The sequence below is a fragment of the Glycine soja genome, chromosome 9 (genome assembly GCF_004193775.1).
Source record: "Glycine soja cultivar W05 chromosome 9, ASM419377v2, whole genome shotgun sequence".
In the NCBI taxonomy this organism is placed as follows: Eukaryota; Viridiplantae; Streptophyta; class Magnoliopsida; order Fabales; family Fabaceae; genus Glycine; species Glycine soja.
In genome coordinates this window covers 14,956,792-14,968,662 of record NC_041010.1, presented here as the reverse complement: position 1 = coordinate 14,968,662, position 11,871 = coordinate 14,956,792, and the positions used below count along the sequence as shown (strand labels likewise).

The window sequence follows — 11,871 nt, the reverse complement described above, 5'->3', positions numbered from 1 at the left end:
ATAGCAGACTAAGAACACTTTTTCTCCTCACAATTTTACTCCACTTAATTACATCATACGTTCGAAATCATTTTTTTTTCTAAGCCTTCCAAGTCATCTTAAAAGGAATCACTCTACACCATATTTGAGGGAGATTTATAAATTGAAGCCTTAACTATATTTTTGCTCCCCCAAAGTTTTATAATGTCATGAATTTTGTACTAGTTTTGTTCGCAAAGTTTGCTCTTCAATCTGTAAAACTTCACGACTTTTGATCCCACATAGAAAAATGGCCACAAATAATTAAAAATTTGTCACAAGACTGTCTTAATTGTTGCAGTTTAAAGAAAAAAACTAGCATAAAATATGTTAATTGTGGTAGTTTAAATGAAAAAATGTCACAAATTGTCTTGTGGCCTTTTTTTCTAAGAGGGAGTAAAATTTGCGATGATTTATAAATTTGGGGAGTGAAATTCGTAAAATAAATAAATAGAAAATGGAAAGAGGAGGAATTCTAAACGTTGCATGTCAAACTTTGGGAACAAAATATGATTAAGCCTAAATTGACTTTTTTGTATCATTATAATAATAATAATAATATTATTATTATTTAAAACTACTTAAATTTTTTATTGTTAACAGGGAGGACAATGGAGTAAACCGAACATAAAAAAATAATCCCTCATCACTTGTACTACCAAATAAAGACCCATCATGTGCCCGCTTCATCCTTGTGCGTGCGGGTAGCTTATCATAATTACAGGTTGGGAGGGAAAGGTGGTCAGTTAGGTTTTATAATAAATATTAATCATGCAAAACTAATAGATATTATTATGAATCAATAATACGACATAATAAAATAAAATTCAATTTTAGACCGATGGTTCAATTAGAATAGCTATTTTGATAAATGATTCAATGTTGAAATATTTACATATAGTTAACTAAAATTAATTATTTTATCTTTTATTTTTTTTCATATAGTATTACCTTTATACTCAATGTAGTCATATATTTTTTATTTATGAAAAATATTCGATATATAATAATATATTAATTTTTTAATATATTTTATATGCAAAAATTTATTTTTTATAAAATTATATTTTTTCCTTGCCCCCTGGAAACAAATTTCTGACTTACTTTCCATGGTATTGTTTCTAGTATAACTTAAAATTGAAAGCGTAATTTAATATTTGATAAAAACTCCAATTAAGAAATGAAATTTATTCTTCAGATATTTTAGTCTATTTAAGTTTAACTTGATCATTTGTTATTTTCGAAACTTCCTTCTCAGTTAAGCATTTTATTAACGCGTCTACGTTACAGAAAATTATCACGGTGCAATAGCATGCAAATGTAATGAACAAAGTATTCAATAGATATATTTCCCCAAGTCACGGGACTCTGTCAGAGTAGCTGCTGCAGGGCCCTGATCTCGTGGAAAGGCACCGATTAATTAGTATTTCATCCGTTTGCATTGTCGTTTTTCAGAAATTCTCATGCAGAGTTCAATAATTTTATATGCATTCTGCGACTTGTCTTTGGTGATTTTCGTAATCGTAAAGGACAGAGATATTAAAAAAAAAAAAAACCATTGAAAGAAAAGACAAGGTATTGGTGTCCATTTATACTTAAAAAGTAATAGTACTTTAATCAATTTTATTCTAAAAATTCTCTCACAAATTTTGAAGTTCACTCGTTTAGATAACTTTAAAAAAGGTATAATTAATTAAACAAATGCATTATCTATTGACTATTAATTGATTTGTACAAGAGTTTGTCAGAATTTCATTAACATAATAAAATTTAGAGTTTAATAATTATTTATTAATCGTGTAAATAATTTTAAATCATTATTCAAACAAATTATTATTAATATAATTTTAAAATAATTATTATAAAAATTATAATTATTTATATATAATAAATTATGATTGAATGATAAATTATAATTTTTTTAAAGTTTATATGCTTAATTTTGGAAGTACTCAACTATATGTCAATCTTATCATCTGCGTCTTCCTCCAATTTCATTCTCTGTCCCCTGCTCTGTCAAATCCTATAATGATAGAAAACCACTTATAAATAATGTTATTTTTAGATAGAAAATAACTTATGCTTTAAAAGTTTTTAAAAACAAATTGTAATACATATTAGGTAAGGATCATCAAATTAACTTATTAAAAACAAGAATCAGTCCTTGATAAAATAAAAATATTCAAATAAAGAATATCACTCACTGCAACATTAAAGTGCCATTCAGTTTTTACGCAATAGGAAATATCAATTTTATGTAATGTAATAGGAGAATTAAGATACGAATCCGGTGGCATGCTTCACCAAAGCATTCTAACTATTGTTCATACATTTGCAATGATATTTGTATAAATGATTGGCATATAGGTATAAGATGCCGTTAAGTTTATGAAAATGATTTATTTAATAAAAAAATTTATATTTAATTTTTATTATATAAAAAATTTGAATTAATATAATATTGTAAGTGAAATTAGTCTGATACAATGAAATGGAGAATCTCGTGATATATCGGAATCATGAAAAAAAACACATTCCCAATTGTCCATGGTATTATAATTGATTTAAGGGATAAAGGAGACTCCTTATATCACAAGCCTTGTCTTTCTCTATTCCTTCTATGCACCTGCTACTGTCATGTCATTGAGAAAGCTCTTCACTACGTAACGTATGTACTTGTTGAGATGCGTTATTGGTACTCATATTTATTTCCCCACTTCAACACGAGTAGTTATATCTCTTAAAAAAGACTTTTAATTTTTGGTTTAATCTATCAGGAAGGGTGTATCGTGTTACTTTCGGCTTAAAGTTACAAATTTTGCACAGTAAATCATATTCACGTTGGCTTCATTATTCAAACATAAAAAAGTTAATCTCATACCTGATATATTAGGTATAATTTTTTTATTGTTTGTTTGTTATCTATTTTATATATACGTATCTCAAATTGTTATTACATTTACAGTACATAATTATTCAAATAAATTATTTATCATAAATTAATAGAATCTTATAATTTTATATAAATTTAAACATCTTACATGAAATTTATTTTAATATTAAAGTTACTAAAATGAATGATTAATTTAATTTTACAAGTTTTATAATATTTAAAAGATATTCTATTTATGATATGATAACAATATTATTTATAGTTAAACAATTCATATAAATATTTCGATGAAAGATGATGCTCTTAGGATATAATAACAACGGTCCAGTTATTATATATCCTAACACAAATAAATAAATAAAATTTATTGTTGATTTTTTTGTTCATAAAGCATTTTCCCTAGTAATTTGACAAATGTACAACTCAGTTTAGAGACGTGAATACATATGCGTGTGTTTAAATTGTGACAAACAACAATAATTTCATTAGTGCTCTTTTTAATAGAATTATAGTTTAAAAAAATTATCTTTAAATCATTAAATACAATTACAAAATTTTCAACTACAATTTTATATTATTAACCCACAAGAAAAACGATAGTTATGACAATAAGATCCTGTTGAATATGCTGGAATAATTAATCTTTATCCTGTTGAGTGTAGATTGTAAAAAGAGAAAGGGCGATTATAATGAGTTTACAAGGCACTTTTATCCAAGTTAATGACGAATACCATAATCATATATCAACCTTTTACACCCATATGCATCATACCTCGTAATTATTTAGCTAGCTAAAAAAAAAAATAGAACCATTGGTTATAGTACTCGAGGCAGCAGTAATTGTAAGCATGTACTATATAGTAAATCGCAATTTTCTATCCACAATTCTACATACATATGTTACTAACACAAGATAAAGACATGTTACTCAATTAAGAATTTTGGCTTTCTGAAAAAGACCATGCATAGGACCTTTATGATCTCAATATATACAAGGACAGAGATATGGACGAACTTGATCCATGTCCCACAGTGCACCAGACTAAAGATAAAAGTATATTTGAATTAGCAATGACGTCGTCTATTACCTATATGGGATTCCCCCAAAATGAAAAAAAAAAAGAAGTTAGAAAAGGATAATTTCATCTTTGAAAGCTTTATTCCCTAATGGCAAACACCATCCACATAAATAAACACGGCAGGGTTCCCCTCTTGCTTCCCAAAGCAACCCAATAATACTAATATTCATAAACCAACCAATATCAGTATAATAGTAATTCATCAAGAAAGATTAATCCAATTGATAAGAATTGATTCATATCTCATAACAATGTGTTCAATTTTTGCTATTAATATAAAAATCTTATTAGTAAATAATTTATGAGTATATTTATGAGTGTTTCATTGATTTGTCCATATCTCACTATCAAATTCACCTAAATTTTTTGGTTATATAAAAAAAAATACTAATCATTCTCCTCTTTCACATGTACAGTATCATTTCCTTTCTCTATTCCCCATGCATTTCCTGATGCAACAAAACAAAAGATATGCACACACAGCAGCACACACTCTTTATTTTATTATTCTGACACCATTTGCCTTTGTTTAGGGTATTTACAGTTGTCCCTCTCTCCCTTGTGAAGCTCTCCAAGTTCCAATGGAGGTTTTCAAATACTCCCACATCAAAAATCTACTTCTTGCTACCTTCATGGTATCATCAGCAGTTCTAGCAATTGATGACCCTTACTCAGAGGCACTCCTAAGCCTAAAAGCTGAGCTTGTAGATGATGATAACAGCTTGCAGAATTGGGTGGTGCCCTCTGGAGGAAAATTAACTGGGAAATCCTATGCATGTTCTTGGTCAGGCATCAAGTGTAACAATGGCTCAACAATTGTAACTTCCATAGACCTTTCCATGAAGAAACTGGGAGGTGTGGTTTCAGGGAAGCAATTCAGCATCTTCACAAACCTCACTAGTCTCAACCTGAGCCACAATTTCTTCTCTGGGAATCTTCCAGCCAAGATTTTCAACCTTACAAGCCTAACAAGCTTGGACATAAGCAGAAACAACTTTTCTGGTCCCTTCCCAGGTGGAATTCCTAGACTCCAAAACTTGATTGTGCTTGATGCCTTCAGCAACAGTTTTTCTGGGTCATTGCCTGCTGAATTCTCTCAGCTAGCATCCCTTAAGGTTCTCAATCTAGCTGGGAGCTACTTCAGAGGTTCAATTCCATCTGAATATGGTTCTTTCAAGAGCCTTGAGTTTCTTCATCTTGCAGGAAATTCTCTTTCAGGAAGCATACCTCCAGAACTTGGTCATCTCAACACAGTGACCCACATGGAAATTGGCTACAACCTATACCAGGGTTTTATTCCACCTGAAATAGGTAACATGAGCCAGCTTCAGTATCTTGACATAGCAGGAGCAAATCTTTCTGGCCTTATACCAAAGCAACTCTCCAACCTCAGCAATTTGCAATCACTTTTCCTCTTCAGCAACCAGCTCACAGGATCAATACCAAGTGAGCTCAGCAACATTGAACCTCTCACAGATTTAGACCTCTCTGATAACTTCTTCACAGGGTCCATTCCTGAAAGCTTCTCAGACCTCGAGAACCTGAGACTCCTAAGTGTCATGTACAATGACATGAGTGGCACTGTTCCCGAAGGCATTGCACAACTTCCATCCTTGGAAACCCTTCTCATTTGGAACAACAAATTCTCCGGCTCGCTTCCTAGGAGCTTAGGGAGGAACTCCAAACTCAAGTGGGTGGATGCTTCCACAAATGATTTAGTTGGAAACATACCACCAGACATTTGTGTGAGTGGAGAATTGTTTAAGCTGATCCTGTTTTCAAACAAGTTCACTGGTGGCCTTTCATCAATCTCCAATTGTTCGTCCCTCGTTCGCCTTCGCCTCGAAGATAACTTGTTCTCAGGAGAAATCACTTTGAAATTCAGCCTTCTTCCTGATATCTTATATGTTGATCTGTCCAGGAACAACTTTGTTGGTGGGATTCCCTCAGATATTTCTCAAGCCACTCAATTGGAGTATTTCAATGTCTCTTATAATCAGCAATTAGGGGGGATCATCCCTTCACAAACATGGTCATTGCCCCAACTTCAGAATTTTTCAGCATCTTCTTGTGGTATTTCTAGTGATCTTCCCCCATTTGAATCCTGCAAATCAATTTCAGTTGTTGATCTAGATAGCAATAACTTATCTGGAACAATCCCAAACAGTGTTTCCAAATGTCAAACTCTTGAGAAAATCAACCTATCCAACAACAATTTGACAGGTCATATACCTGATGAGCTTGCCACTATTCCTGTTCTTGGTGTAGTGGACCTATCAAACAATAACTTCAATGGCACCATACCTGCTAAGTTTGGTAGTTGTTCTAATTTACAACTTCTCAATGTGTCTTTCAACAATATCTCTGGTTCAATACCAGCAGGAAAATCATTCAAATTGATGGGAAGAAGTGCATTTGTTGGAAATTCAGAGCTATGTGGAGCACCATTGCAACCATGTCCTGATTCAGTTGGAATATTGGGAAGCAAATGCTCGTGGAAGGTTACACGTATCGTGCTACTCTCTGTAGGGTTGCTAATAGTCCTTCTGGGACTTGCTTTTGGAATGTCTTACTTGAGAAGAGGAATCAAAAGTCAATGGAAGATGGTCTCATTCGCCGGTCTCCCTCAATTCACGGCAAATGATGTTTTGACAAGCCTCAGTGCCACAACAAAACCTACAGAAGTTCAATCACCATCAGTTACAAAGGCTGTTCTGCCTACAGGAATAACAGTTTTGGTCAAGAAGATTGAGTGGGAAGAGAGGAGCAGCAAGGTTGCGTCGGAATTTATAGTAAGACTGGGAAATGCAAGGCACAAGAATTTAGTCAGATTGTTGGGGTTTTGCCACAACCCGCATCTAGTCTATCTTTTGTATGATTACTTGCCTAATGGGAACTTGGCTGAGAAAATGGAAATGAAATGGGATTGGGCTGCAAAATTCAGAACAGTAGTTGGAATTGCCAGAGGACTTTGCTTCCTTCACCATGAATGTTACCCAGCTATACCTCATGGTGACTTGAAACCCAGCAACATTGTATTTGATGAAAATATGGAACCCCATTTGGCAGAATTTGGGTTCAAGCAAGTATTGAGGTGGAGCAAAGGCTCATCACCAACCAGAAATAAGTGGGAAACAGGTATGACAAACAAGTGTGTGCAATATACATATGCATCAATTGATACATCATTCAATTATTGAATTTAATTAGAATGTACTATGTATTAGTATATTTGGTAAGACTATTGCATTTTAAAAAGTTAGAATAATTTCTAATTATGTTGACAGTTTACAACTTTAAGCTATAAATCAGGTTTCCTTCCTTGTAATATAAACAGAACGAATCTGTATCACACATCACACATAATATACAAAGTGATTCATTTGTCTTCATTTAACACTTTAATCTTTTGGAATATATTTGGTTACATTATATCCAAGTCCTCTATAGTAGCCAGAGCACATACCTTTTGTTACTCTTAGAGAACTTTATATATTTCGCGCACTGATTCATGTTTATTTTTGGATGACTGAATACGATGAAGTCACAAAAGAGGAACTGTGTATGGATATCTACAAGTTTGGGGAGATGATTCTGGAAATTGTGACTGGCGGAAGGTTGACAAATGCAGGAGCCAGCATACACAGCAAACCATGGGAGGTTCTTTTGAGAGAAATTTATAATGAGAATGAAGGGACTTCTGCAAGTTCATTGCATGAGATTAAACTGGTTCTTGAGGTTGCGATGCTTTGCACCCAAAGCAGGTCATCCGATCGGCCATCAATGGAGGATGTTCTTAAGCTTCTGTCAGGGCTAAAGCATCTAGAAGATGGCAGAACTTCAAAAGAAGGATAATAAAATTTTCATTTGCATCACCAGATTGAAAACCGTTAAAACATATATAGTAAATGCTTAGACAACAAGTTTGCACGTGTAATTAAAGGAGTTTGCAGCTTGTATAATAGATATTTCCATTGTTTCAGTGTGCCAAACAATTCTGTCGCAGATTCTCCCAAGCCACTTCATAAAATATTTTTTATTTGAAATGGAATTCATGATTTTCATAATATTTATGATTGAGTGTCGTCTTAAACGTTTCTTCTATCTACAATGGAATTCATATGTCTTTACTTTTTACTTCTTACTATTACATAGTTGAGCATCAATTTATAATCATTTGAGTTTAATTGTCATGAACTGGTATTCATTTAGACAGCTAATAAAAAAAAATTAACAAACTTACGACAATTGTGTTGAAGTTTACACTGATTCTAATTAAATTCTAATAATTCAGAAGTTCAATTAACCATAAAATCTCTTACAAATCATTAAGAGTGTGTTTGGATAAAAAAATTAAAATTGTGAGGATGAAAGAAAATGAATGCAAAGAAAGAAAAGATATGATTGATGTGCTTTCAAAGAGAAGAATATTGATGCGACATGAGGAGTAACAGGAGAACCAAGATACGGCGGCGTACACCATCACACCCGACCACAACATTCCGCCAACGGCACAAAGGCATGACCTAGGCTCTCCGCGTCGGCGAGCACCTCCGTCGCGTAATGGGTAACGACGACTGCTCCCTTGATGGCGGATGTAGTTTTATGTGTCCCCCTATGTCCACACCTCAGCGAGCTCAAACGGTATTTGTTGAAGAAGAAGATCATCAGCGTGAGGGAAGAGTCGCGAGTTCAAAAATGGGATTTCGGGAACTTTCAGGTGGAAAAGAGGATGAAGGTTATAAAGGATGAAGAAAGGAAGGTTCTTCTATCAAGAAGAGAATTTCAATTTTTCACCTTTTAGAAGGAAATTGAAATTTCATATTTTTAGTTGTTTAAAATTCTGTTTTAAAATTCCAAAAATTTAAATTCTTCATAAAAAACATCCAAACAATGAATTTTAGATTAAAGAAATTTAAATTCTCTGATAAATTACTTTCTTTAGTTGAAATTTTCTATCCAAACGCACTCTAAAAGACTACACCACCCATTTGTGAGTCCGTTAACCGCCCGCGAGATCCTTAAAATTTTCCTGCTTGTTGCCTATCATTTAAATGAAAAAAAAAAAACCAAAACAAAGAAAGAAAAAAAAACGTGTTTAAAAAGGTTTGCTTTGTTAAAGCCTGAAACAAAATAAATTGTTATTTACACCAAACATTTTACATATATACTTTCTTTCATTTTGGGCCTTTCTCATTTTTAAAAAATCTTAAATAAAATATATATTACTAGTACACCATGTTTTTCTATGTATGCACCCCTGCCACCTAGGCTGATGACCAAGCCCACCATGCTAGTATGTTGTCAGCGTTGACTTAGACTCAAAGTCAACCCTTTGACTTTAATCCCAAAAAAGAGAAAATAAATAATAATAATAATAATAATAAATAGGTAAATTAGTAGGCAGTTATTTATTTTTTTATTTTTATTTTTCTCTATTAATTATCTTGTTCTTCAATTTGATTGTCATTATATTTCATAATTGGTTAGTTTAATTGATCGTGTATTATAAATATTCTATTACCTATTTATTTTATTTTCTCTCATGTTTTAACTCCACACCCTTAATTACTAAGTGTATTCCCTACTATTATTTTATCCCTTTCTATTTCGATTCGATTTATTTGTGCACATCTCGTCCATTTAATTAATTATGTGACTCTATCTTAAGTATTCATTTATTTTGCAATTTTGTATTAATATTCTTTAGTATGCGCTTATGTTTCATGCACTCTATGTTGGGTCCCTGACTTGCTAGGTGGTGTTTTAATAATGTGTGGGTAAATTTTGTGAATACCATGTTTGGTCCTCGACTTGCTTGACTTCACAAAAGCTTACAGCAAACCCGAAATCCTTTTCACATTTCGTGTACTTCATGCTGGGTCTTTGACTTGCTTGGTGGTGTTTCAATAACGTGTGAGTAAATTTTGTGAATGCCATGTTGGGTCTTCGACTTGCTTGACTTCACAAATTTTACCGCAAACTTGAAATATTTTTTCACATTCCATGCACTCCATGCTGGGACTCCGATCTCCTTGGTGGTGTTTCAATAACATGTGAGTAAAATTTGGTGAATGTGATGCTGAGTCTCCGACTTACTTGACTTCACAAAGTATACTTGAAATTCTCTTTTTCCTCCACAAACAAATAATCACTTAATTCCCCTTTTTCTCCACAAAAATTGCAGATTACTCGAGATCGCTTCAAGGTCCAATTCCTTAAGCGATTCTCTCTGCTATTTTCTTAAAATTCAGAGTCGTTTCAAGAAAATAAAATCAGCCCAACACACAATTTGTTTTCTACCCAAAGAATTACATAAGTTTGATTTTTTCATTGCACCTGAGGATACGTAGGAGCGAGGGCAAACCCCTTGTTGACCTAAAAAACTAAAATAAAATAAAATCTTTTTTTTTCTCTAAAAATAAAATTTTGCTTACTTTTTCTAGATAAACAAAAAATATAACAAACATAATTCATGTTCTCAAGGGAAGATAAATAATTAAAAAGTCACCTTATTTTTACCACACTCGATTAAAGGTTGTCATCTTCATGATGGGCGTGTGTGGTGCTAAAACCTTCCCTGTGCATAAATGAATCCTGATTTCTCCCAAATCATAAACCCTTCCTTATCTTTTTTATTTTCCCAACGTTTTCCTTAAATAAACGTTGGTGGGGACTCCCTAGTTTTCTTTTTTGGAAAACTCTCTCTATCTTTTTCAATTGTCGTCCCGTTGTGACCCACATTGTGACAATTTTAATAATTCATATACATATATATGTGTTATAATCATCAACACATAATAAGCTTATGAGAGCGAAACATGAAAAAGAACATTTCCAATAATCTAATTATCATGCTAATTGAGTAAATCTTTTCCAAAACACAGATGAATTATACATAAATGTTTCTCACAACATGTGGAGTAAAACCCCTCAAAAAATTTTACATAATCATATCAAAATCAAAGGAATCAAAATCATAGGTTCAAAAAGTACAAAAACACCAAGAGCACTCAATTTTATCAACCAATTCGCATTAGGGAATCAATTGGCCTGTCAAACATAACAATCTTATGATTATAATCATAAAGACAGAATTACAATATAGTAAACATCCAAAAATAAACCCCAATTTGATCCTCTAAGGATCCCTATACAAGTTCATTCCAACCCCAATTGCGATAAACTCATCCTTTTCGTCTGGTTGCTCTGCTAGGGTAAGGGATTTAAGCCTCTAAATACATTATTTTGTAAATCCCGACGGTGTAAAATGTGTGAAAAGGAGTTTTGGAGGTGGTGTCCAAATTTTAGGACAATCCAACAGTTAACGAGTTTAAGATTATAGTTTTATTGGGACATGTTTGGGTGTATGCGAGAAAAAGAGAGGGTTTTGAGAGAGAAAGAAGGAAGAATGAATTTGGGACGAAGAGAGAGTGTAGGAATGTACCGAAAATGTAAAAATTGACCTAATATGTCTCTATTTATAGTTAGGGTACTTTGAGCCTATTATTTACTTTATTTTTCTTTATTTCATTATTTTATGAAAAAGAACTCTATTTTACTCTCATTAAATAAATAACCAATTAAAACATCCATTTATTTTCTAAAACGTTGTTTTACTCTATTTATTTTCTAATATTATGAAACCCTTATTTTAATTAACAAAACCTTTTCTTCTCATTTATTTATTTTCTAAAAACTATTAATTTTTAAATAAAACTATTTGTATTTATTTTACAAAAAATAGAGAGAGGAAGGAAGGCTTGGAGGAAAGATTGGATTGTGGTTCGGGAGGTAAAGGCAATGGCGGAGTGTCATATCCTAATCTTTTCCGGGGACTATCGTTCGTTGATTTTTTTATTCTTGCTAGTCGACTTATGG

The 11,871-nt window shown here is 32.5% G+C and overlaps 1 protein-coding gene across 1 annotated transcript; it reads left to right on the top strand.

Moving 5' to 3' along the window:
- Positions 1-4,388: 4,388 nt before the first annotated feature.
- On the top strand, positions 4,389-8,098 carry LOC114368880 (leucine-rich repeat receptor-like protein kinase TDR). The gene is made up of 2 exons (XM_028326160.1): positions 4,389-7,128; positions 7,535-8,098. Exons 1-2 carry the CDS (start codon positions 4,572-4,574, stop codon positions 7,843-7,845), a joined length of 2,868 nt encoding a protein of 955 aa, XP_028181961.1. The 5' UTR covers positions 4,389-4,571; the 3' UTR covers positions 7,846-8,098.
- Positions 8,099-11,871: the final 3,773 nt, after the last annotated feature.

What these genes read in the sequence shown, in the direction of transcription:
- LOC114368880 (XM_028326160.1), top strand. Translation starts at nt 4,572, where the DNA reads ATGGAGGTTTTCAAATACTCCCACATCAAAAATCTACTTCTTGCTACC. An exon ending in CAGAAATAAGTGGGAAACAG is followed by an intron (nt 7,129 to 7,534) that starts GTATGACAAACA and finishes AATACGATGAAG; the next exon opens with TCACAAAAGAGGAACTGTGT.